The 27070-nt window shown below is 34.1% G+C and overlaps 1 protein-coding gene across 6 annotated transcripts in view; it reads left to right on the top strand.

Annotated features, from left to right (window-relative positions):
- Positions 1-27070, top strand: part of DGKB (diacylglycerol kinase beta) — a 685277-nt gene that overhangs the window by 239014 nt on the left and 419193 nt on the right. For 4 of the 6 annotated variants that reach the window (XM_044766591.2, XM_070509320.1, XM_044766598.2 and 1 more), the window contains 4 exons: positions 6165-6197; positions 14578-14694; positions 23554-23627; positions 26861-26935. In XM_044766591.2, coding sequence (XP_044622526.1) covers positions 6165-6197; positions 14578-14694; positions 23554-23627; positions 26861-26935 — 299 coding nt within the window. The remainder of the gene's footprint in view (positions 1-6164; positions 6198-14577; positions 14695-23553; positions 23628-26860; positions 26936-27070) is intronic. The other 2 variants (XM_070509328.1, XM_070509325.1) reach the window with 1 other exon arrangement.

Genomic DNA, 27070 nt, shown 5'->3' with positions numbered 1-27070 from the left:
TTAGCTCAGGGCCAATCTTCCTCACCAAAAAACAAAAACAAAAACAAAAAACTAAAGTAATCTCTAAATATCAACTCCTATCCTTCTTTGGCTCAATTTCATTGTTTTCTTTACTCCAAGTTTGGAAAGGATGGTCTCTAGGATTGAGGAGAGTAGCAGGGAGGACTTCGTTCTTCTCTTCTAAGCCTCCTCTCCCTCCCTCTCCCTTTTTCTCCATTGCTTTCTCTCTTTGACCTCTTCTCTTCCTTCCTGCATCTTTCCTTCTTTCCCTCGCTTCTAAAGGCCCTAAAATAGATGTTTTATTAAAAAAAATCCGTTGGTTCCCATCTACTTATTAGCAACAAAAATGGTTTCATTTGAAGAAATTGCAAGCACTCCTTTCTTGCTGAGCTTTAAGTAGGCAGTGGAAACTAAAGGAATCATTTGGGTTCTAAGGTTAATGAAACAGTTACCAGTTATCGAGAACTTAAATTAGCCAGACATCCTTCTAATCCTAACATTATGTTGCCCACTGTACATTTGAGTAAAGTGAAGCTTAAAGAGATTAAGAAGTGTACCTAAAATCACACAACATGCAGAAGCAATACTTGCTTTACCCCAAATCCTATGTTCTAAACCTATTTTTCACGTTCGTACTGCAGTCCCCAACAGTTGGTGAGGGAGGCATGAAATAAATTTAGGGGATCTATACCTGCATTTCAAAAAGGAATGGAAAGAAAAGCAATGGAGTAAAGTAAAGAAGAATAGAAGTGAAGAGAAGAGAATAACAGAATGTATCAGAGAGCTGGGCACACAGGGTAAGTGGTCTTTGTGAAATTATTTTACAAGTATGTAAACATACAAATATTCTTCTTGTGGATCAGAGCTAAAAAGAAATTGAAGAACCCTTCTTCAGCCATATTGGCTTTTGATGATTTTATGAGACCTAACCAATAATGGTTTTAGTTCACTAATCAAATAGGCAAGACATTAACAATGACATTAGAAAGGGTTTCACTTGTTCTCTTTGATTCCTTTTATATGTAGATATCTATGTTCGAAATGATTTGGATATCTCTGTAAAGATAAATTTTTTAACATTTTCGTTGAAAACATCTGGTGCCCCTTAACTTTCTAAATATCCATTTTACTTTCCCAGAAGGTTCAGTGAGCTTCCTTTCTAGACACAGACATGCACACCTAGTGAGGGAGCTGTTAAGGAGGGAGACTCAAATTCCCTTCTCCTAAATATCTTCAGAAGAAAACTCTGCAAATATGCATAAATGATCACATTTACAAGAGTGAGAATAGTATATTTTTGTGAGCAAAATATTTTTCTGAGATAATATTTTGTGGGGGTAGTGAAATCATCTCAGTTAAAACTTTTTTTTGTGGTGAGGAAGATTGGCCCTGAGCTAACATCTGTTACCAATCCTCCTCTTTTTGCTTGAGGAAGATTGTCCCTGAGCTAACATCTGTGCCAGTCTTCTTCTATTTTTTTTGTGGGACACCACCACAACAGGGTTTGATGAGCAATACAGAGGTCTGCGTCCAGAATCCAAACCTTCAAACCCCAGGTCGCCGAAGTGGAGTGTACAAACTTAACCACTATACTAGTAGGCCGGTCCCTCAGTCAAAACTATTTTTACTGTTAAACTTATTTTGATGCAAGCTTAAAAATTTGACTCAAGTGAGAAGTGGTTAGGTAAGGGACCTTGGATAAGATTATATTATGTGTACCTTCTAAAATATTTTATTTTAGATTGTTACACTTTAATTAGATATGTCCAAGTGCCATTGGAAAAGAAAAACAGTTTATAATTCTTCCAGTTGACATACTTGCCATACATTGAAGTCATCTTTGATTAAAGATGTTAATAAAGACACTAGTAGTATAAAAATTATTTCACTCTCATTTGCTTTCTAATTTGTATTGTGTTCCTATGTGTGAGTGTCTGCACTTAAGGATCTGCAAAATCATGAAAGTTTAAAAGAATTATGAAGCTGAAATGTGAAAATAAAATTAATGCAAAGCAAATGTATTTAATCTATATATCCTAGAGGTGCTGTTGATACATTTTATTTATTTGTTTACATAATGTATGAGAGAAGAACAGCTTCCCCTTTCAGGCTGAGACGCTTTACCATTTTAGGAAGACCATTGTTCTTTTCCCAAATATGCTTTTCTCTCTGTCTCCCACTTGTTTATTTATGCAAGAGATATCCAATTGTAAACAAGGAAAACAAGCTATTTAAAATAGCTTTATTTGGCTACTTTAATTTGCCATTGCACTGGAAGTTATGATGTTAGATTAAGCCATATTGATATTGAAGTCAGTTCTTTCAGGCAGAACAGATATACATTGTGGTTTCAGAATACTCTGCAGCGTTCATCAACATTTTAAAATAATTTGATTTCCAAATCACTTAAAAAATATAGATATGGCTAAAAAAGAACGCCCTTTAAAAAAAATTCTTGTTAAACCTGCTGTTGTTTGAATAAATGGAGCCTAGGACAAGGAAGTGATATATTTGGATTCTCTCACTAACTTTATTTTCTTGAGCTAGTCAGCTCATCTTTCTGAGGTTCAGTTTCCCAGTCTGAGAAATGGAGTATCTTGATTTAGTGGGAGGATTAAATGAGACAATAAACATAATGGCAATTTTTCAAAAATAAGAACATTTTTTATAGGTATAAGTTATAATTCTGTTAATTTTACTTTAGTCTTGAAATAACTGATGACCCTTTTAATGGGAGTACTGTGCTCTTATTATATTTTTAACTAAGTCAAACTTCCAATAATCTCTCCGACAAAGATTTTTCTTTGTCCTATGACAATTTGGATTAAATTGTCAATTTAAAATGATTACAGGTTAGAAAATATGAAGACAAGAGATATCTCAATACTTTAGAATAATAGGATTTTTAAAAATTCTTTGATATGAGGTTGAACTTAATAAGTGCCCTGAAGGCAGATGCATCTTTTAAACTAATTACCTGTACTGTGCATTCTATTGAATATTAAAATGAGACTGATTAAATAAAATCGATCACATTCTTCTGTAGTCACAACTCACATTTGATTAAATACAAATATACAGTTCCTGGATTAATTCTCATTAAAAATATATTACATTTAGAATTGTACACTCATGATAACTTTCAAAAAACCAAAACATTTACTCTACTCATCTTCGATATTTTAAAAATTATAAACAGAAGAGTAAAAATGAAGTAATATAATAATAAAGTAATATAATATCTGAATTTGTGTTCTAACAAGTTGCTTCCTTTCCTTTTACCTAGATACCATGGTTTTCTTATTATAACTCAGGGATAAGCTACTGATGGACATGTTAATTTAATACACACTCTTTGCCTACGCATCTTGATTGTAAGTGAGCTCATATATATGTTGTTCCATCACCTTTATTCTTGGAGTGAATTTCTGGTGTTGCTCTCAGACGTCTAAGTGTTGCTGGGGAAAATTTTCAGAGCTGATGGCTTTCTCTCTTACATATTTATAACTTCTTGCTCCAGCTGAGCCCTTAATTTTGCTTGATCCTGTTACACATCCTTAGTCGACTGCTTTCCCATTCTCAGAGAAATAGTGCCCAAATCTCTGCTATTTCCTTACTTTCTTCATCTCCCTACCTCTCTGCAAACCTCATTCTCTCTCAGTGGATAACCCATATCCCCAATACCCTTAGAAAGAGGAAACCTGCAAACATGAATAGCTGTGAATTACCAATTCTTTACACAAGTGGTAGCAAAGCGGCAGCCAGGGTTCAATTTCATCCCACAGATTCTTTTGCGGGGCCTTAAAATGGGATTTTTATTATCTATCTATGCTTTTTGTGGGATCAGGCCACAAAATCCAGTATATCCCCAACCTATATTCAGTAAATGTTATTACATTGCCATGATTTTATAGATGGATGGAATATATATATGACTTTGTATGGATGTATATACATATTTACAACAGTGAACACACGTAATATATATTTTATTAAGTTGAAACTTTTGAATGTAAATCGCAGGTGATATGACACTACATCTCTCAATACTTCAGCAGGCATCTTCTAAGATTAAGACAATCTCCATACAATTACAGTACTGTTATTATACCTAAGAATATTAGCAATAATTTCATAATATCAGTCATTATCCTTTCTATATTCAAATGCCCACACTTGTCTCAAAAATGTCTTTTATAGCTTTCTATTTTTTTCCATTCGTGGTAGAGATGGGGTGGAGGATCTCTTTGAGATTCTTTCACTCACTTTGTTGTTATTCTGAACCGTTTTGATAGCTGTCATCTTTTCACTGGGCTTTCCATTGCCTTAGTCTGTACAGACATAGGTACAACGAGCATAGACTTTTCCCAAGGTAGAAGACATCTGTGACTCATGCCCTGGAGGCTGCTTGATAAGCATCTTAGTTTGGCTGCTTGAGAGTTTCTGGGACTTTTCTGGGCCCATGCTGTAGAATAGGATAAGGAATCATAGGATAAGTCACTTAATCTGGATTTGAGGGAGAGCAAGCATTAATATATTCTAATAAAGATGGAAGGACTACATTCATGTGTTAAAATGTTTATTCAGTTCTAAGCTTCAACCAAGAGCTGAGAAAGAAAAATAGTAAGGCTGACAAAAAGCTTTGAGCTGATCCAGATTGAAGCTAGCACAAACCTATCCCCCACCACCAATTGCCGCAGGTGTTATGTAGACTGACTTGAACTCATAAGTCAAGGATGTTACTGGAATCAGGAAACTGTCAGTGAAAGTTCTATTAAACCTGTTGTCAATCCATCTGAGAAGTGATAGCAGTTACTTCCATAGGGTTATCTTGTCAATGGGTTAGTTGATCTGAGTTCATCCTCCCACACTTCATGAATTCTTTTGACTAAAAATCTCCAGCTGCAGTATTTTTTACTAACATTATGGAAATATCGTCTAGATAGAATTGTCTTCCTGGACATCTTAATTTTCTCTAGGGCTGCCCTAGATCCTTTCTCCTTCTGTTCCACTTTTGGGTGCTTTGAATCCTTCTAGTCCATCTCTATGCTGAGCAGCTATAGCCATCTAAGGCCTCCTTTACCTCAGATATAGCTGTTTATTCTTTGGTTCTTGCTGAATTCCTGAAGTTCCACTGGGTAAGGATTAAACTAATATCTACGCTTTCAGACTTTTCAGACCCATCTCGGGGACCAATCAGAGTCCCCTTCACGTAACTTGGTCCTGGGGAGGAAACTGGAATATGCTGACCACTCTCTCCTTTTCAGAGACACACAAATATCTGAGAACTCCTAGCTTCTCATCCAGCTTTTCTACTCCCCCCACCCTCCACCGTGGAAAAACTTTATGTAGTATTATGTGTGAGATTTGTCAACAATTCTTCCAAATTTTTCTAAGCACCATAGGACACAGGCTCTTGGAATTAGATAAACTTTTCTGTGTGTCTTGCCAGAAAAACAAACAAACAAACAAACACCTTCCCAATGGGACTCAGAAAAGGAGTGGTGGGTAACTGAAGATACACTGACATGATGACTTGCTTCAGTGTATTTCATTTCACCTTTTCTTTTAATTCTTTCAAGTAAAATCTTGCTACCTACTTGATTACATTTTATTGTTTCCTGATACTAATGGAATATTTTTTTTCTTATTTCCAGAATTTCACAAAATAAAATCAACACTATAAGCTATGCCCACATCAAAAAAGACACAGAGTTTTTTTAGGAAGGACTGAGAATTGGACTGGAAAATGGAAAAATGGGCTGGGTAAATGGGCAACTTACAAAATTAGTAGAAATGGTTTATGAAGGGTAATAGAATATGGAGATGAGTTCTTATTCCAAAATATGAATGTAGTACATGAGCGTTGTTGTACAGAGGTCTGTGAAGTTGGCCAAGGATGTGGATCAGTCTACTTTGGGCGGATGAAATTGTATTTTGGATAAGTAATTCTACAATCTAACCCACTCTGCATTAGAATGTTGCTTATTTTGTGAAAAGATATTCATTTATTTAATGAAAGTAAGCAGAAAAATTATGACAAGGAAGTACATTTGATATTCACTTATTTCACAGGAGAATAATGATACAAGAAGCTTCAGCGGTATTTGTTTTCAGTTTGGCTTCTTTTTTCAGCTTTAATATGAACTTCTCTTTTTCAACAGACTCTGCCCACTTCAGGAGTTTCAGTCCCTGAGGTGCGTAATCAAAAAAGATTTTCACACTTGCAATTATAGGTCATTATACATCTTATATTGTTATAAAGAACATTTTGAACTGTTTCAGTGATCCACTAATATTAATTTGTACATCTTATTTTTTCTCATATTCTGATATTTGGAATCGGGGATCTGTATGTTTTCATCATGGATAGACTTGAAGAATTTTCAATCTATGTTTGTGATAAGTGTTAAGAAAACAAAAATTTATGTGAAACAAAGTGTACAGAAAAAAATAAAGGTTACTTTGCAAAGAGTTTTGACCGGTGTATAAGAATAGCATCATTCCTGCTTGTCAAGTTAAAATGTAGATACCTTGCTGAAAACCCTAAATACGTGAGTCCTTTGAGCTATTAAAATGTATCTTTCAATCATAGCAGGTTGAGAAATTCTTGCTCACTCTGAAGGGCCCATTACTTTAAAAGAGTTCAGATACATTCACCATTTAGTATAAGATAGTGTATAGAAAGTCATTGGAATAAAAGTCACAGAATAAATGACCTTTATTTTGACAAAAATGTAGGCATGCCACAACATTTGTTTTAGTAAAGTGTTAGCTCTATCTTCGCATTGATAAAGTGAAGCCTGCATGTTGTTCGGTGACAATATCCTGTTCAATTGTATCATATCTAAAGGATATGCCCAAATGGTATTATTTTTCTTAAAATTATAATTGGAATTTGCTTGCTTAGGAAAAATATTATTTGTAAAATATGAGTACTACATAAGTTTTAGAAGATAATATAATTGCACAAAAATGTAATAACGTCTCTCCCCTCTCCCCTAAAAACAGTTTTCTAATAAATGTAGACTTCCTCATTGAAATTTTTAAAATTTTCATTTCATAACCAGAGTTATACTTGAAAATATACTTGGAGATATGCTTGAAATATAATGTTAATAATCAAAGAGAAATATTAAACTTTTTATATTCTATGTCAGTTGATATCACTATTATCATAATTACTATAAAATAGAGATATTAAATTACATGCTTAAGTGACAAAGTTATTAAGAAGTTTATCATTTAATTATTTAAATGTAAAAGAATTAATTTTATACATTGAGGCCCTTGAGTTTATTTTTGCCCCATCATAGTCCATCAAGCAGATGGAGGCACTCTATTGGAGATTCAAAGTTTCTCTTTAGACCTGTTAATTTCTAAAGGTCTCCCATATTCAACTATATAATTTGTATTATGTAGATTGAATCAATAGACCAAATTCCTTTTTTCGTAATATGGTTTTTTCATTTGTTAAAAAGACAGCTTTTTTAAAAGTCTTCCTATACTGCCTATTTTTTTTCTGGAAAGATATATTGGTTTATGTTAACTTAAAGTTTCCACTATCCTCTGAAATCATTATATAACTCTTTTCAACTACGTTGTTCCAAAGATTCCCTGAAGCCCTTGTATGGGTATGTAAATGAATGAGTGTGTGAATATACATACATACACACACACACATATACAGAGACAAGAAGCCGAATGTTCCCCCATCAGGAACAATTGCTCAGTGGTTTATTGAAAGTGTGGTTAAAGTGTATACGAGGGAACTTACAGAAAGATATATATGTGCCTCGAACGTTTTACTTAAATTATGGAAATGTATATTCACTGACTACACCTTTGACATAAGATCAAGGCCTTTTCCATGAGGTCAAATCTACTATTTGGAAATGGCATATATCTTTTCTTGCATATGTCACCCGTGATACTCAGTTTGAGTTGTTTTAAAGTACAATAGAAACTCAAGGACACCTGTGAAAGAATTTGAGTGTAGAAAAAACTCTCTCAATTTGTATTATTAATTCTCAAAGCTTTTACTGTTGTGGTGTCCAGACCTAACTTGATGGCTCCTCCTACACACACACACGTACGCATCTTGTATTATTGTGTGTTTCCAAAGCACACAAGTTATTTTTCATAAAAAGAAGTCATTTTACATGCACAATCCAATGGTTTAAGTAATAACTAATTTTCACAGTTACAATAACAAGATAAATTCCGCTTGCAACTGGCATAAACAGATTGGGGGCTACACAGAAATCACTATGTTGATCATTGAACTCAACTGGTAGAAAGAAATGGGTGTGAACATACAAGAGCGCTGCCTCCTGGCTTTTAACCTTTAGCTTCTCGTGCAAAAGGAATGGAGAGTGAGTAAAGCTAAAGTACACACACACACATACAGAGTTTTGTAACGGCACTGCCATATGCTAGTGCCCAGCCCAAATTAAATGATTTTGGCATGGGCCTTCTCATTCCTAAATTTTATTTCCTCCAATAAGGATTTTTGAATAGAGATCTTATAAGAGTTTACACCCAATGTGAAATTGTCCCAGGAGAAAATATGTACATCACGTGTAACGTGTGAGCCAGGACTCAAGGATCAAGTCACAAATTGCTCCTTCGAGTTTGGGAGGTGAGCGCACCTCCAGGTACTTGTAGGCTAGTCTTCATTCTGTCTAATTTGTTGCCTCCCATCTCCCCTAAAAGACCCAATCCAGATGACCACAACAGTTATGCCAGTATGGTGACTTAGTGGACAAATACCGTACCATAAAGTGAAATACTTCTTCACAACACCCATCTTTATCATGATCTAAGCAGCGTACCTGGGTTAAACATGATAAAAAGTACGAATATTCTTTTTTTTATATTTTAAAAATTACTGCCATTTACTGAGTGCTTATTTTATGCCGGTAACTTTATCTACATTTTCTCAATTCCTCACGATATGAAACTTCTCATTTTGTAGATGAATTCAACGATGCTTAGAGATAGTAAATAGCTTGCCCAAGTTTCCCCAGCAAATAGGAGACAAAGCTGGAATTTGGCCTCCTAGCTCATACTTTTGCCTTTGCCCAAAGTAATTTTTGTTTTTGTTTTTTAATAAGTACTTATTTAACCAATTAAAAAGAAATCGAAATCAATACTTTATATCATTTATTATATTTATGTTTAAAAGTTTATAAAATATTTTTTAAAGATCAAGATTACTTTGCTACTCAGTAATAATAAGTTTTGCTGCAACTTCCAAGGATTCCTAGTAGATTTAAAGCCTTTGCCATTTTTGAAATGAATTTGTTTCTCTCAGAAGGAAAATGCTCAAATCTTATAATAAGGTCACAATCATTAAAGGGGCAGCTTGCAGCTGTAAGTTGGTTTCTCGGAGCTCGTACCCCTTAAAAGCCTCAATGAATATGACACTTCTGCGTCAGGGAGATCTTTTATATTGTGAATATCCAAGTATCCTTGCGTTAAAATTCTAGAGTTTCTGGGAGATGCTTGTGGCCTAGCTGCAATGCAGAAAGAGAAAATTCTCCATTCAGGCAAGTGGTGAAGTAGCAGATAAAGCAGGTTCTAGGATTCCGGTGAAGGATGCTGTTGGCAGCAAAGCGCACTCCTCTCCTTTGTGGCTTGGTACCAATCGAGGTGCTTTGCTCCAGCTTGTCTCTCCTGCTGAGACTGGACAAAAAGAAGAAAACCCCGTGCCTGAAGTAATCATCGCTTGCTGCTTGTAGTTTGTGAGTGATCAATAACAGCAGGCTTAAGTATTGTGGTAAACGTCCCTTTTGTGAAAGCAGTTTTCAGCAACGTAGAACTACTCCACCTCTTGAGAACCAGCATGATATAGAAAAAGATTTTTTTAGAGTACATATTTAAAGTGAGGTCTTTTTATTTCATTTATTTCATCTTTCTGTTTTCTGTGAATGGTCTTTTCAGCTTTTCTTCTGTGTTTATGAGGATGATTATTCTTTGGAATTCTAATACAATATATTCCCCAGTGAAGATCTATTGTGCTACTTGGAGAGTCTGAGGATCACAAAACATCGAGTTCTGTGTTAAAAGTGTCTGCCGCGTAGCAAACGCAAATGCTTGCTATTTGGAAACGCTGAAATATCAATAACTGCATTTGATATTTTGTAGTTATAGGTTCTATATTTTCTTTCTTTTTTTTAGTTGGAGTAGCTCTTTCAGTGTTTGAATAATTTTTATTGATTAAAACAATAATTTTCCAATTCTTTTTATAACTGGGATAATTTATCTGGCAGAACAAAATTTGCCTTAATTATAACAAAGTAATTTATTTTGTGATTTTGAGCACCAAAACTTAAAAAAAGAGCTAAAGCTGAAGTGATGAGCACTGCCCCCTGTTATCAGAGAGCAATTTTATCCTGAATAATGAGGCAAAATAAGGTTAGCGAGCTCTTCCTGAAACTTTTTGGTAACTTCATGACTGGGAGTAACTCTCTTCAATATTCGAATAGAGCTCTGCCAGTCAGGGTTAATTAGCTCCCCAAACAGCCTAGTGAAATGGTTCTGGACAGCAGATTTTTCAAGGATGCCATTGCTTCCCCCTTCCTGTCTCTTATACAGAATAGGAAAGATTTTTCTCCGTGGAAATGGGAGAAAGTATCCAACTTCCCTCTTGGTAGCTCATGCTGCCTGAATAAAGTATAGTGAATTATCTCAGAGAGACTTCTATACAATTTGAAAATAAATATAGAGCAAGTGAGTATCATAAAAAGAAACCCTGGGAAAAATTAAATGGTTATGAGTCTCTCCTGTTTTTAAATTTTCAGACGATTAATTCCACAAATTCCACCCACTAAGCATATTTCCCTCAAACAAAGAAACCACTTGGTTTGCTTGGTGTATGTGTGTGTATGTGTGTTTAAAAAATGTTCATTTTAGTATTATCCAGGTTATTTAATGAAATTCACATACAGATAGATACTGAGCATTTTTTAATTTGTTATATACAATTATAATTATAGTTTTCAAAAATAAAACCTTATCAATTGAAAATTCTATTCAGGGTTTTAAAATTTGTTTTTGCTTTTTACAAATGTTACTATAGAGCAGTTGTTTAGTGTCTCCACAATTGACTCAGAGGGATGATTCCCTGGAGAGACATGAAGCCACTTAATCAACTGCTATCTGCTAGTTGGAGATTGTTTCCACACGGGAATTTCCCCAGCTACATGCACAGCCAAGAAAAAAATACTGTTAGTAGATTATTTGGTAGTTCTTTACTGATATATACTTATGCATCTTTAATTTCTAGAATTACCTATATAAATAGTCTGGTCACATATACCCAGTTCCAATGTAACTAATCAACTTAAATTTTATTTAATTCTTGTAACCTCAGCATTTTAGGAATTAAATGATAAATAACAATTGCTGGACTATACAGCAGAATATAAAGTATATAAGATAAGGTATATCTTTCATATTGTGGATTTTTATAGGCTATTATTATCATGTTTTATTTACCTGCAGATAAGAACGCATAAATTATTCCCATACTCACCAATGGTATTACATTTTTGAACTCTTAAAACAAGCTATGGATTTTCCAATATAAACATTGAGCTTTACTTATTTAAACATACACATGGTGTAAACTAGTGGAATTTTTTCATGTATATGCATTTGGAAATATAACAGACACTTTGCGTAATGGTAATATTAATGAACACCGTAATAGGAAGACCACACCTATTTTACAATATTTGTAATAAATTTCATTTATTGAGCACATACTCTAATCCAGACCCAATGTTAGAACTTTGTACAATTTGCATTAAACTTTACCCAACTCTGAGAAATAGGTATGACTATCTCGATCTTGAATAAGTAAATTCTCTAAGGTTACATACTATTTAGGGAGCAGAGATAGGATTCAACTCAGGCTTCCTGACTCCAAACCTCATTCTATAATGCAATCTTTCTATGCATTATACCCTTAACTATCTACGGACAAAATTATAATTTGCAAGCTTCGAAAAAATGATCTATCTTTAAAAATATCAAATTTTTTGCCTGAAATTATGCTATATGAAAGTACATTATTTTCCAAAGAATATGAATTTCAGAAATCCTATTATGCCATCCATTTTCAGCCATACAAAAAATATATTCAGTGTTTTTGCACGTGAAATTGCAAGGTAAATGGACTATACTGATTAGCATTTATTTTGATCTGAGATGTTTTCTGATCTACCCAACCCTAATCTATTTAAAAAGAGCTTTACTTTTAAGTCCACTTAAAAATATTTTCCCAAATTACAGAAATTGAAATGATACTCTGAAAAGCAAATATATGGACTAGGAATATATATCTGAATAAGCAATAGGAGATACGTGGCAGGCAAGCATTTAAGCACACATGGCAGACATTTAAGTGATCAAGACAATTTTTCACACCAAGCTGAGACATGGCCCACAAAGCCTTCTCAGCACAGTGCTTCAGGACCTTTACAAAATTTTGGATTTTTAATTATGATTCATTTATTTCTCCACTCATTTGTCCTAACTTTTGTCAGGCACTGATCTAGGATCTCATGTAGAACAGTGAGGCAAACATAGTCCTTTCTCTTATGGAGCTTTCATTAAAGTGGGAGAAGACCAGCCTTAAATGAATTAAATAGATAACATTTCAGGTTGTAATAAATTACAGGTGCTCATAGTTTAGTGGTTAAGATTGCTGCTCTCACCACCACAGCCCCGGATAATTTCCTGATCAGGGAACCACACCACACCTGTCTGCTGGTTGTCAAACTGTGGTAGCTATGTGTAGCTGTGTGATACTGAAAGCTATGTCCCTGGTATTTCAAACACCAGTGGAGTCATCCATGGTGGACAGGTTTCAGTGGGACTTCTAGATTAGACAGACTGGGAAGAAGGACATGGCCACCCACTTCTGAAAAAATTGGAGATGAAAACCCTGTGAATAACAGCACAGCATTGTCTGATATAGTGCTGAAAGGTGAGAAGATGGCACAAAAAGACCAGGCAGGGTTCTGCTCTGCTGTACACAGGGTCCCTAGGTGATGGAATTGACTCCACAGCACTAACAACAACAGCAACTATATTTATATATAACATATATATGTGGGTGTGTGTATGTATAAAAGGAGGTTAAAGAGAATAGAGAAGGCTGTCTGACATTTGACCAGAAACCTCAAGTAAATGAGGAGCAAGCCCAACAAATATTTGAAGAAGATCTTTCCAGCAGAGTGATTGCAAGAGCCCTGAAGTAAAAGCATGATTACCGTGATCAAGCAACAATGAGGACGTGGGTGTAGCTGAAGTGGAGTGAAAAGGGATGAATGTGGCTGTTGTATAGAGAACTGACTGTAAGGAGACAAAGATGGAAACAGATTGATCCGTTAGGTGATGGTTACAATAATTCAGACAAATAAGATAATGATGGCTTAAGTCATGTAATGATGGAAGTGGTGAGTAATTGTCCGGTTTTGGATTTATTTTCAAGGGGTGTAGGCAGGAAAGTAAAAAAAAGAAATGGTTTTGGGCATTTTAAAATTGAAATGCATTTTAGATCCTCATGTGTAAAGATAGAAAGGACATTTGTATATAGAAGTTAAGTAAGGTTAAGGGAGATATCTGAACAGGAAATATAAATTTAGAAGTCTTCATCATAAAGTTGAAATTGAAAGCCTTGAGATTAAGTGAAGTGACGTAGGGAGTGAGTGTAGATAGTGAAGATGAGAGGTCCAAGGAAGTTCAAGGGTTCTGGATTGTAAAGCTGGAGGAGGAAGCAACCAAAGAGCCTATGAGGGAGCAGGTGGTAAAGGAAGAAGAGATCTAAGAGCAAAACGTGTACTGGAAATACAGTGAGGCAAGTTTTCAAGAGGGAAGAAGATGTCAATTCTGTCAAATGCTGCTTAAAAGTTGAGATGAAGACTGACCACACGTGTGGCAATGAGAGGATCACTGGTGATTTTAGTAAAAGCTGACTTGATGGATTAATGGTGATAAAAGTTTATTGAGTTGGGTTGAAGAGAGAGCAAGATGAGAGGATATAGAAACAAGGAGCAGAGAGCTACAAGGAATTTTTCCATTTTGGTGAACAAAGGAATTAGCTGGGATGGAGTGTGAGTTTTAAGTTTTACACCATCCTTGATGTAAATAGTAGCTTAAACGTCCATCATGCATTCATTTTCAATGTTGCATGTATTTATAAGCGTTATTTTTAGTGCTCAGTACCAAATTGTTTAAATTATAGTTCTACATTAGTTATCTGTACCATTGTTTGTGACAATAATTATCTTTAGTAGTTCTTAATAACTTTTGGTAGAGTCATAGATAATTGGGCACACAGGGATAATACAATTTGGTTTTCTTTCACAACCTTTCTGTAACTGATATTTTGATCATGCATCTATCATATATATTGAGCCAGTTGAAACCAACAGCTTTCATATTATTTACTAGAAACTCAAAATTAGGAATTTGGGCCCAAGTTTGTAGCTGTGAAACTCTTCTGTATGTTGCCCCTTTTAGTAAAACAATTCAACATTTTTATAAAAGGTTTTTTCCTTGCAGGAAAGACAAGCAACAGTGAAAAAGGAAAAGGGTGATTCCCAGCAGCCCAACAAAGTGATCGACAAGAACAAAATGCAAAGAGCCAACTCCGTTACTGTGGATGGACAAGGCCTACAGGTAGGATTCTTTTAATCCAAATCTTGGTAGCTGTCATGTTTGTTACTTCTGTGCTCCTACAGGGGCATATTTCCAGCTATCAACACATTTATTTAATGCGCAGATTTGCTCAGCAGACAACTTCAGAAAGATCTTTATTAATTTATAAGGATGTCAGTTTTATGGTTGATTGACAGAGTGATATTCTGATTAGATTAACCATTTATGATGTCTTCATTTAAACAAATTGGTAAGAGATATTTTGGCAATCTGAAGTTTTTGCAAATTATTAGTAAATATACACATTTATTATATACACATGTATTGTCTATTTACAAGTATACTTTCTCCATATATATTCTTGCTTCTATTTGGAAGAATCATTTTGGTGGCAACAAATTTCTTTGAGAAAGAATAAAATGAACTCTACCTGTTTGGATACTTTTGTTACTAAATAAATAATAAAAATAAAGAATATAGTATAATTTATCCATATCATCCAGAGTTTTAAGTGAAAAATGAATCACCATATATATTTCTAGTTTAAGTAAACACAGGTAGCTCAAAATCATGTTTCTAGTACTTTAAAAACCTCTAAATTATCCCTAGAGTCTGTGACATCAAGAATAAGATTTCCTGGGACAGCCCCGTGTTCTAGTGGTTAAGGTTGGCGTGCTCCGCTTTGTGGCCCCAGTTCGGTTCCCAGGCTCTGACCTAAACCACTCATCAGTGGCGACCCACATACAAAATGAAGGAAGATTGGCAAAAATGTTAGCTCAGGGTGAATCTTCCTGAAGTAAAAGAGGAAGATTGGCAACAGATGTTATCTCAGAGCAAATCTCCCTCAGCAAAAAAAAAAAAAAAACAAGAGTTCTTTCCATCTGCATTTTAAGACATCATATAGATTCAATGCATTTTATTTATTTTCCCGTTTCTCACTCCAACATGAAAGCAATCAATGAAGTTGGCTTAATCTAGGAAATTGTAGATTGTGGAGTTCCCTGTTTTTTTGTTTTCCTATCTATATGTTTCTCTCTTCCAATTTCCAATTCCTTTCCTTAAGAATCTGCTTCAAGTTTCATGTTCTCCAGGAAAATTTACCAACCACTTACCCTACAAAGATATATTATGTTATACACTTGCATTCAGTATACATGATTTTATACCTTCTTCTTTTATTTATTATTTTATCTGTGATACTATGGATTGTTTCTTTCATATTCCTTAATTTGCAAGCACAGTTCAGAGCATACAGTAGTTGCCTAAATGCTTGTTTCTTTATTGTTGTGAATATCTCATTGAAAATTTAATAATTGCCTAAATATTGATAATCAGGTTAATGCTTTGTTTTGATCTAATAAAACACATTGAGAATAAAAAACCTTTTATGAATTATTAAACCCAAATATAAAAAGAGGAAATTCTGAATGATAAAATTATTACTTTGGTTAAATAGTATGGGAGTTAATTATCAAAAGAGGAAATCATGATCTGCACTTTTTGGAAATCATATCTTTGTCTTTAGTAATCTCATTGAAGTCCCAAATATGAAATCTATCCACAATTTTGATAGCAAAGAAATTGAATTTATTAAGTGATCCTGTGAAATTTTTAGTGAAAAGTAATCAATATTTATAAATTTAACATTTCAGTGGCAAATATTGATTAGTTTAAATCGTTAATCACTCTGAATTCCTGCAATGAAAATAACAAAAGGGAAACCTAATTTTAAGATTCAAGCGTATTTCACACATGGTAGGCACATACTTCTCAACATGCAAAGGAAACAGGCATCATTTGTTAAACAGTATACTAGGCACTATGATAATATTTTATGCATGTTAATTAAATGGATTCTCTCAATAAACATTTAAGGTAAATATTAATTCTTAATTTTCTCAATAAACACATGATAAATATCATTATTTTTATCACCGCTTTGCAAATGAGCATATTGGTGTTCAGGAGTAAATTTATACCCAAGGCCTCACAATTAGTCAGTGGGAAAGCCAGGGTTTGAATGAGGACCATCTGAGTCAGAGTTTATGTATTTTACTCCTAAGATACTCCGTCTCCTTGGTTAATAAATTTTAACAGGTGTGTAAGTACTAAATTTCCTGACCACCTTGTTCTTCCACGGACTTTTATATTGTTGCAAATTTTGAGCTAAAAATCATGTATGCACTAGGATTATAACTTCTCTGGTCTCAGTTTCCTGAGATTTAAATAGTCCTACTTGACTTTACCCAGACATCAGAACCAAAATTGAATGGTACACGCAGAGTGTTTTAAAGGCTTTAAATTGACATAGCAGTATTAGCCATATTTTTTAATTCAAAAAAGAATCCAAAATATTCAATCTTGTTACAATTAAACTAGTCGCATTAAAAACAAAGATGCTTAACTTTCTCTGTGGATGTGTTTAGTCTCTCTAACAGATAATTTTTGATAACTTTCTTTGGCACACAAAAGTGTTAGGTAAAATTGTGGGTAAGCAACGTGTAGACATCAGCCCTTCCTAAATAGCAGTAAATAAATACTGTAATGATCATCATCTTCATAATTTTTTGAATTTTAAATTTTTATGTGCAATAGTCTGTTTCACCTCAGCAGAATGGACTAAAACATGATACAAATAGGTATTAACATAATTTTGGAGAAAATATAAAAAAAGTAAAAGCACATTCTTGGATAGCTATTTCATGCAAAATGGAAAACTAAGTAATTTTTTGTTGTGGTAATCAATTTTAAAATAATAAAATGGTTGTTCTTTATCAGGAAAGGTAAAAAGATCTTTGAGAAAATTAATTTTTTCTTTGAGTTTTAAAAAATATATATCATGAAAAAGCATTGAGTTGCAGCCCAGTTTGCGTATAACTCAGTGACAGAAGAGATCTACACTGCTTAAAGAAGACTATTAATCATAGTTAAGCACATTCATCTTACTTCTTTCCAGCTAACCAGCATAATGATCAGGATTATTATTTCTAATTAGAGGAAGTAATAGATCATGTATAACCTTAGGATGAGTCTCATTAATTAACCCGAGTCCTACGGGACTTCAAGTAGAGGTGGTTGGGTACTCTGTCTTTGTCATCACTCACACCATACGTTTACACTTAATACATATGATCTAATGTAATTGAAAGTACAACTTCTTAACATGCAAGAGGTGTAAAAATACAGATGACTATCCACACGTGAACAAATTAGTAGAAAAACAGAAGTATTTTTTAAAATGTATTAAGCTGATGTTAGCTAGTCCCTAATTATTCTTTGAAAGAAATTTCTAAATAAAAAGGTCACTGGAGGACCGAAAATTCTAGTTTGTAATACTCTTGCATTAACAAGAAGAAAAGGGGAAGCTTTGTACCGAAATATCTAAAACTGAAACAGTGTCGTCCCCCACCACCACTGCTTCCTGTCCCTGTTGTCTTTCTTATTTACAATATCTCATTCTTATCATCACCAAGATTGTGAACTATACATACACATATGCACTGTACACAACTGTATGTGTGCATAAAATTAGTTCCCTTTCTTTGAAGTCTGTGTATGTGTATGTGTGTTCCTTGCCTACTTTCCTGTCCTCAAGCCTCTTGATTCTTTCATAATGAGCTCTTCATTATCATTTTAGCCCCCTCTTTAAGTCTGGAATTATTACACTATACTTTGAGTATTAAAAGAACCTTTAAACTGAGTCCCTGTCTCCATACATGTAATGTGCTAGATTATAAATGATAGGGGAAAAATTGGAGCTGAGTAAGGTAAGAAGTGTCAGAGTTGAGAGTTGGAGTTGTCTATAATTTTAAGTAAGGTGGATAAATTAGGCCTCATTTAGAAGTGAGCAGTTAGGGACATCTGCAAAATGTTTGTCCCATGCAACTGAAATTATAGAGTTGCCATTGAATGATATGGAGAAGGGTCTGGGTCAATAAGATTTGGAGAGAAATTCTGATGCTGTTAGACACTCAAATGGGGATGTCAAGTAAGCAGGCAGACCAGAATTCACCAGAATTCAGGGGAAAAGACAGATATGAATTTGGAAGCAAAAGGCATATTGACGGCACTTCAAACCGTTAGGGTGAAATGAGGTCTCAAAGGGAGAGAGTCTACATAGGGAGGAGTGGTTGAACTGGGATCCCAAGCCAGACTGACTTTAATATTACTATATGAAATTTCCCCTTAATGTGAGTAAATAAGATTTCACATGTTTTGCTCTATTATCTATAGTGGAGAATCCAATATGTATTGTCTCCTTTTGGAATGCCCTTCACACCCAATTTATAATCATTCTTTAAGATTTCAGGTACCACAGATGCTGTAAAATCTTCTTGAATGCTTTCTCCCATTATTAATATTTTCTTGGTTATACTGAATTACCCTATCCCAATGTCTTTTAAAAACTGTTTTGAGAAGCCCAGGGTTCTGCAGAGATGCTTCAAGCGCAATGGAGAGTGAGGGGAGGCTGCGAACAGGTTCAGGGTTCTTTCACATGTCAACCAGATCAACTTGCTTTCATCATATATAACAGCTTTGTATACTGTCCCACTTAAAATTATTTCAAGTGCTGTGTAAGTATTTACTTCCAAGAACAAATAGGGTTAGGCTAACAGAATCTTTTATATATTTGAGTTTTTATCTTTCCCCTCCCATCCCACCAAAATCTATAATAAAAAGGGTACGATATTTCAGGATGGCTATAAATCAGTTTTCAAAATAACTGAGTTGTACATCTTATTTCAGAATTATGGTATGAAAGTAAAAATTCAAAATTTGTTATGTTAAAGACTGTATTAGATATAGTTCAAAAGAGAATTAGTGAACTGGAAGATAAAACTGATAAATTAGTGCTATCTAATCCTGAGATTCCATTCACATTTCACATTTCAATAATGGCTTTTATAACAAAAGAAGCTAGTCCAAAATCATGTTAACACACTTATTTTGACAGTTAATGGAAGTGATGGAGCATGATTTTGGCCACTCACTTTCAAATGGTTCAGGAAAAAAATATTTGTACAGTGTTTGCAACTTTTCTGCAAATTTGAAATTGTTTCACAGTATTAAAAAATATCACTGTAAAATAAAAAAAAATTGTAAGAAATTTACAATAATTTTATTGTATTTCTAAAACTTTATTCATCCAAATCAGACATAGTGAGTTTCAGAAACTAAGAAAACATTGTATTCCTTTAATCTACTTGAATTCCTTTAAGTATAAATGATTTGCATTACAACAAATTAGCTCCTCTCAACTGAATTCTGAATTCCAGAAGTCAGTTCTTACCTGATTTAGACTTCTCTGGAAAACAGAATCTGGAAACAGATAGATTGAATTAACTAACTGAAATATCACATCTAATAATACCTACATTTTTCCCTTATCTCAGACTATTTAAGTCATGCAAGGATTGACTGAAAATGATTATGCCCATATTCAATAGTGAGAATAACATAATGTAATATAACATGAAATAAAGAGGCTGTTCATGGATTTTGATATCAAGTTTCTGTTGTTCTTCACTCAGGGACTAGAGACATTAACAAGTTAGATAAAAAATAAAGCTTCTATGCCTGGTTCCATCTGTATTCAATTCTGTGCCCCTATGGATCCTATCTTTCATATCAGTTACAGTTAGGTTCTGCAGCATTTAACAGGAAACAACAAAACAAGGACCAAACAAAACATAACAGTGGTTTGGACAAGATAGCCATAAATTTTTGTCTCAAGTAAATGAAGTCCAGAAGTAAGATCTCCAGAAATGGGGCTAATAAGACAGCTCCATATTTTCATCAGCACTGTTACTATCTTTCCCACCCTCTACCTGTGGTATCTTCAAGGTCAAAGATGGTTACTGGTCCTCACGATGTCAAATTTCATGCTGGCATGAGGAGGAAAATGACTAGAAGCTCTCACTCTTCTTTATTAAAGAGCATTTCTTAAGTTTCCATACAATCCTTCTGTATTAGTCAGAGTGGGCTGCTATAACAGAATACCATAGATTGGGTGGCTTAAAAGAACAGATATTTATTTTTCACAGTTCTAGAGGCTGAAAAGTTCAAGATCAAGGTGTGGCAAGGTAGGTTTCATTCTGAGGCCTCTTTTCTTGGCTTGTAGGTGGCTGCCATCTCTCTGTATGCTCACATGACCTTGTCTTTATGTGTGCACAGAAGACAGAGAGAGAGAGAGAGAGAGAGAGCGAGATCTATCTTCCTCATCTCATCAGGGTACTAATGCAAAACACGAAGCTCTCACCTTCATGAACTTGTCTAACCTGAATTGCCTCCCAAAGGCCCCATCTGCAAATACCATCACACTGGGGAATAGGGCTGCAACATAGGAATTGAGTATACGCAATTCAGTCCACAGCAGCTTCCAATTATATCTTGTCAGACAAAACATAGACACTTTTTTTCTACTTGGAATATTTCTTTGCATTCTTACAAGTTACAACTTCTTAAAAGTTACAACTTCTTAAAGCTCTCTGAAAGAAATATATATTCTGTTTTATTTTTATTTTTTAAATTTAGTTTTTTTTCAAAGATTGGCACCTGAACTAACAACTGTTGTCAATTTTCTTTTTTTAACTTCTTCTCTTCCCCAAAGTCCCCCAGTACATAGTTGTATATTCTACTTGTAGGTCCTTCTGGCTGTGCTATGTGGGATGCCACTTTGCCATGGCCTGATGAGTGGTGCCATGTCCGCACCCAGGATCCAAACTGGCTAAACCCTGGGCCTGAACTTAACCACTCGGCCAGGGGGCCGGCCCCTAATGTTTTATTTTTAGATAGTCTTATTTTATAAGCCTAATTTGTGATAAGGGGATATGTGAGGAAACGATCCCTAGCTGATTTTATTATTCCTGTGTTTTCATTTCGAGTATTTGACTTTTGTCTCTTGTAAAGTATCATTATTCTTCTAAATTCTTCCTTTATCTAAATTCTCTTCTATGTTTCTAAACCATTTGACCTATTTATCCATTTACTCGCTTCTAAAAATAAGATCTAGAGTTTTGTATTTTGAGGTCCTCTACTGACCCGTAATCTATTCTAGTGGGATATTTAATTGTTCATAATAATGTGCAACTTAGAACACAAGGTTATGTAGCATGGTAGTGACCTTTACCTTGAGAGTCTCACCTCTATTTAAGAATAAGGAGCAACAATTCAAAATAAGTGCAAATACCAACCAAAATCCACATTTGTTAGCATTACTTTTGGCATGTAAAAACTTCAGGAGTTCTATTTGATTTTATAATAGGATGAGAATTAAAGAAAATTGAATACTAGTCTTCAGAGAAAGATGTGTTTTGGTGTTTCTTCATTTTACATTTCAATGGAGGGAGAAGTGCACGCGTTGTAAGCCCGTAGCACAATGACTTAACTTAGGTGGCACTTTTTCTTTACATTAATTGACCGGGCACATTTGGTTCAGGAGAGAAGAGCTAGGAAGTTACTACAGATCCGGTTCATCTATCTCATCTCCCAGCTGAATCAAAGAACCCGTGTCCTCTTTTCAAAAGAAAGTAAAACACAGACAGACACAGCAGATTGTAATGAGAACAAGTGGGATAAGAAGAGAAAAATTAAGAATATCTTACACAACCTTCTCTTATAGCCAATGTGAAGATTTTAACGTTTTCCCAGTGCCTGTACTCATTAGAAAAATGTCATTTCACTTAAGAACTGGAAGAAAATATCTTGGTAGAATATTTTAACTTATATTGTTTAAGCAGGAAGGAAGAGTATGATATAGTGAAATGATTGTTTTTAATTATCTCATTAAATATTTAAGGATACTTTCTAGGGGAGAAATAACACAGCAATAAAGAACACTTTGAATCTACTTTCCAAAAGTAAATTGATCTAAAACATTTCAACTTAATATTTAGAGGGCTCCATTAGTTGTATGCTTTTGCTACTAAAATAATTGTTTTGTCAAACTGTATTTAGATGGGAGTTTTATAGGGGTATATCGAATAGGAATATTTTTATTTAAAAGACTTTACCTCAACATTGAAGTCACATAAAATATGAGTTCTCGTTTACCACCCTATCAAAAACAACTTTACTCCCACCAATAAATTGCCATGTCCTTACCTGCTTTTTTTCTCTCCATGGCGCAAGTCACCACTAAACACGTTTGCTTGTTTGTTTGTTTATTGTCTGTGAGCTCCACTAGGGCAGGCACTTTTTCTTGTTCAACTGAGAAATGAGTAATTATGAAAGTAGTGAGTGACATATAGTGGGGACACGGTCAATTTAACGGACTCTTGTTTAGCAAATAGATTTGATTAACTGGCACTTTACTGCCCAAGCAGGGCAAGACAGCATGAAGGAAGCATTGTGTAGAGAGGGGCTCTGAGACTGAAAGGGGCCTCAAACCACCTTATTCACAAGTTCTTGGGAAGATGATTTCCACACATGCCACAAAGCTCTAAAGTAAGGGTCTTCTTTAAAGTAGGGCTCTTTATAATTTGATCCTTTACTTTTCTTTTAATCATTTTCCCCACTATATTCAACTTTATTCTGGCTGGTTTACTCACTGTTCCAAAAATTGTACCTTTTATTTTCATCTCAGGCTATTCTAACTTTTTCCATCTTCACAGCTGCCTTCTGCCCTGCCCTGTACCTAACTAGACCCTACCTCTTTTTGTGGAGTGGATATTCTTGTAGAGATATATATATATAGTCAAAGCACAGGGTGTAATTGAGTTACTAAATAGATCTATCTATCATCTGGCTTTTATCCATATTACAGAACAAAAGAGCCATATTCTTGAATTTGCTAATTTGTGTTTCATGACTTAGAATAACAAGGCGTCCTCTTCATATATAATGTGAATAATTGGTCCATATATCCACCTTTTCTTCTAGATCACTCCTGTTCCTGGTACTCATCCGCTTTTGGTTTTTGTGAACCCCAAAAGTGGTGGGAAGCAGGGAGACCGGTATGTTTTTAAAAATCATGTTTACTTTCTATGTCATATATATGTAAAATGAGTCACTAAAATTATTGTGTAAAAGCAGTATTTCTCGTGGTTTACTAATTTTAATGTGAGATAAATGATGCTAGCATCTATATGTAATATATTTATATGATTTTTCCTTGCTTTTACATTTGAAACTTTATTATAATGGCCTTTTGTAAATATATTTATTGTCATAACTGAGATATCTGAATTCTCTCTACCCTGCCTGTCACCTATAGTCTTTAACAAAGAGCTTTGCATACAACATGGCTTATAACATAAATACTGTTGAATGAAAATTGGTTCTCTAAATGGTCAGCAAGTTGACTTCAGGTAAATCATAACCCAACACTGAGGAGGAGAATTTATATCCAGCTTCTGGACAAAATATATTATAATGATTTTCTGCATGTGCGTTTTTGAAAACATGTTGCTGTGTTTCCTGGAGAAGCACAATATATTTAATCTGAATAATAATGAACTGCATTATCAGGTACCTCAGTATTCTGGCTGACAACACAAAATTTTCATTTTTATAATAAATTAATGATTAAATCATAATATCTAATAAAAATCTGAAAATCACCACATTGAAGAGTAAATCTTTTGTCCTCCTAAAGAGAAGAGTCATAAACAAAAGTGTGATTATACCTCCTTTCATAATTTCTAGAAGTCTTTACTAATCCCAACCAAAAATGAGCAGTCAGATATAAGCACTCACACAAACACTATGCTAATCAAAACGAAATTCCCTTTATGGTTTACAAAATAGTGAAGTTGACTCACTTCTGTAAATAATGGAATTTTGTAAAGTAATTTCCTTTCCTACCATTTAACTTTCCAAATCTATTTCAATGAAATGAAGAGTGTTCTTTATTTTCCAATCAGCAACATGTTATTTCTGCTTAAAAGTTTTTTTCCCTTTCTTCAACATATAGTTATATTCTTACTCTGCAAAACATGATAGAAATTATTTTAAATTAATGAATATTTAATAATTAAAATGTTTACAATGATTTATTAAAGAGAATAGTTGCCTCACTTATAGAGACATGAAATTATTTTCTCCTTTTCTATTTATAGTCTGTCAGCTGTAAATATTGGGATATCTTGAAAATAGTAAACTCTTCACAAAGAATTAGATAAGACAAATTCATGTTGGAAATAAGAGACAAATTAAATGTCAAGAGAAAAAAATAGATATATTTCAAAAGGAAAAACAGTCCCCTCAAATTAAGATTACATTAAGTATGTAGAATGACCCTTAACTGAATATCTGCCTTCTCATTCTCCTACTACATAAAAAAAATTTTCTTTAAATTGTAAAGAAAAAAATATAGATACACTAAAGTCATAAGTAAATTAAAACTAATGAAGGGAGGTAGGATATTTGAGTGCAGCTATATGCACACCCACTTATGTTTTGTCCTTTATACACTAACGGGGACCATTCAAAGTCAAAGGAAATGAAAATATGGTTTAATGGAGATCTATTAAGAATGCAAACATAAATTTTCCTGAATGCATAAGAGGCATCTTTCACAAACAATGGACTTCCATTCTGGGTTTTCCTTTTAAAATATTTTGGACTTTTTTGACTTTGATATATTAGATAAGTAGCAAAAGGTCACAGAATTATAGATTTGTACAAAGTTTACCATACCAGCCAACAGGTGTGAAAGTGTTCACGTATTGTTCATTCAGACAGCAATGCCTGAGCAAAAACAGAGTCTACTAGACACTGGGGATAAAGGACGTAAGACAGTCACGCAGGGGGGCAGGCACGTACACAGATACACTGCAATAGCACAAGGTAAATGCTAAACTAGAAATGTTTAAAATGAAAGTGCTATAGAAATTCGAAGGAAGAAATGACTATCTCTGAAGACTGAGAAGTCTTCGGAGAGGAAGTAGCTTTTGCGTTGGTTCTAGTATAAGTAAATGTTTGCCACGTGAAGGAAGGAGAAAGACAGATTTGTGAAGGGCGTGGTGTCTGTCAGAGAACCAGGAGGTAGTCACTGAGGTTAAAGTTTAAGGAGAAGGAGGGGAAAGGTAAACTATTTTCAATTTAATGAAATATTTTAAGTAACTCAACACTAGTGAGTTCTTTCATCATGGAAGCATCATGACCGTAGTTGAATAACTGTATAGGAGAGGGCTGGATAGACAAGAGTTTTCTAGAGACGGTGAGAAAACTCGAAAGCCTCAACTAAGGCAGCAAGATGGTCTAGCCAGGCTTCGCAGACGTGACGCAGAAGGTACGAGATTGTCCACTAATCATGTTCAGGTGTTGGGAAAAGGATGCATTAAGAACAACTCATCTTTCTTGAGATACTAGGTGATATAATTAATTAAAAACTAGAATGTGAGGGTTATTCCAGATTTGGGAGTGGGGGGATATAAGCAGATATTATGTTGTGAATTTGGAGTTTCTATGGGTAAACATAGTATGAATGTGTTTGCAAAATATATAGTAATATTTTCACATGCGTATGAAAACCGATTTTTAAAAGCTAAACATATTCTTGCACTTTTAATATTTTGTCTAAGAATGCCAGCCACGTGGGATATGTGTGTACTTAGAAACATGTCTGTTGAAATTGTTATACAGAGATTGATTTCTTACAGAAAAAAATGAACTATTTACTATGTGCCTGTTGAGACAGTTTAGCAGTTTTGTGAGCTGACTGACAAGATGATTGTTTTTATGAAATAATGAGGCAGATGAGGTCACATTCTTTGCTTACATACATACACACATACAAAATGCACAATCCCATTTTCAGCTTGGGATAGACAGTTTTCATCTCTATTAGGTTTCCCAATAACTTATAAATTTCACAAGAATCTATTAAAAGAAGATAGTTAAGTAATTTTTTACTGATACCTTAAAAATATTTATTGGAGTCTATCTAAATAATATTCAAAAACAGGATAGAAAATATTCTAAGTGCATATGCATATTTATAATGCAAATATCATTGTTTCTAATTTAAAAGCTATATTGCTTTTATAATGTCTACCAAGCCTCTTTTTTAAAAAGAACCATTAGTTCCCATTAAGCTATTATACTTACAATATTTTTAATGCAAAATTTGTCAAATATATTTAATTATAATCATATATAATTATAACATTAAGGGGTACTGTTTATTTAAAAATTTTAAAATATCACTAAATACTTTTTTCCTTCTATATTTTCATCTTTATAGAATTTACAGAAAATTCCAGTATCTACTAAATCCTCGTCAGGTTTACAGTCTTGCTGGAAATGGACCAATGCCAGGGTAAGTGTAAGGAAAATATCATCATCATTAACTCATTTAATACTAATTAACTAAATAAACAGCCTGGTATACCTAGAATTAATGTTATTTGAATACAGGACCCAGATCAATATACAAAAAAAATCATTGACTATC

Source organism: Equus asinus, chromosome 1 (assembly GCF_041296235.1).
Source record: "Equus asinus isolate D_3611 breed Donkey chromosome 1, EquAss-T2T_v2, whole genome shotgun sequence".
NCBI classification, from domain to species: domain Eukaryota; kingdom Metazoa; phylum Chordata; class Mammalia; order Perissodactyla; family Equidae; genus Equus; species Equus asinus.
This window is presented reverse-complemented; position numbering and strand designations above follow the sequence as displayed.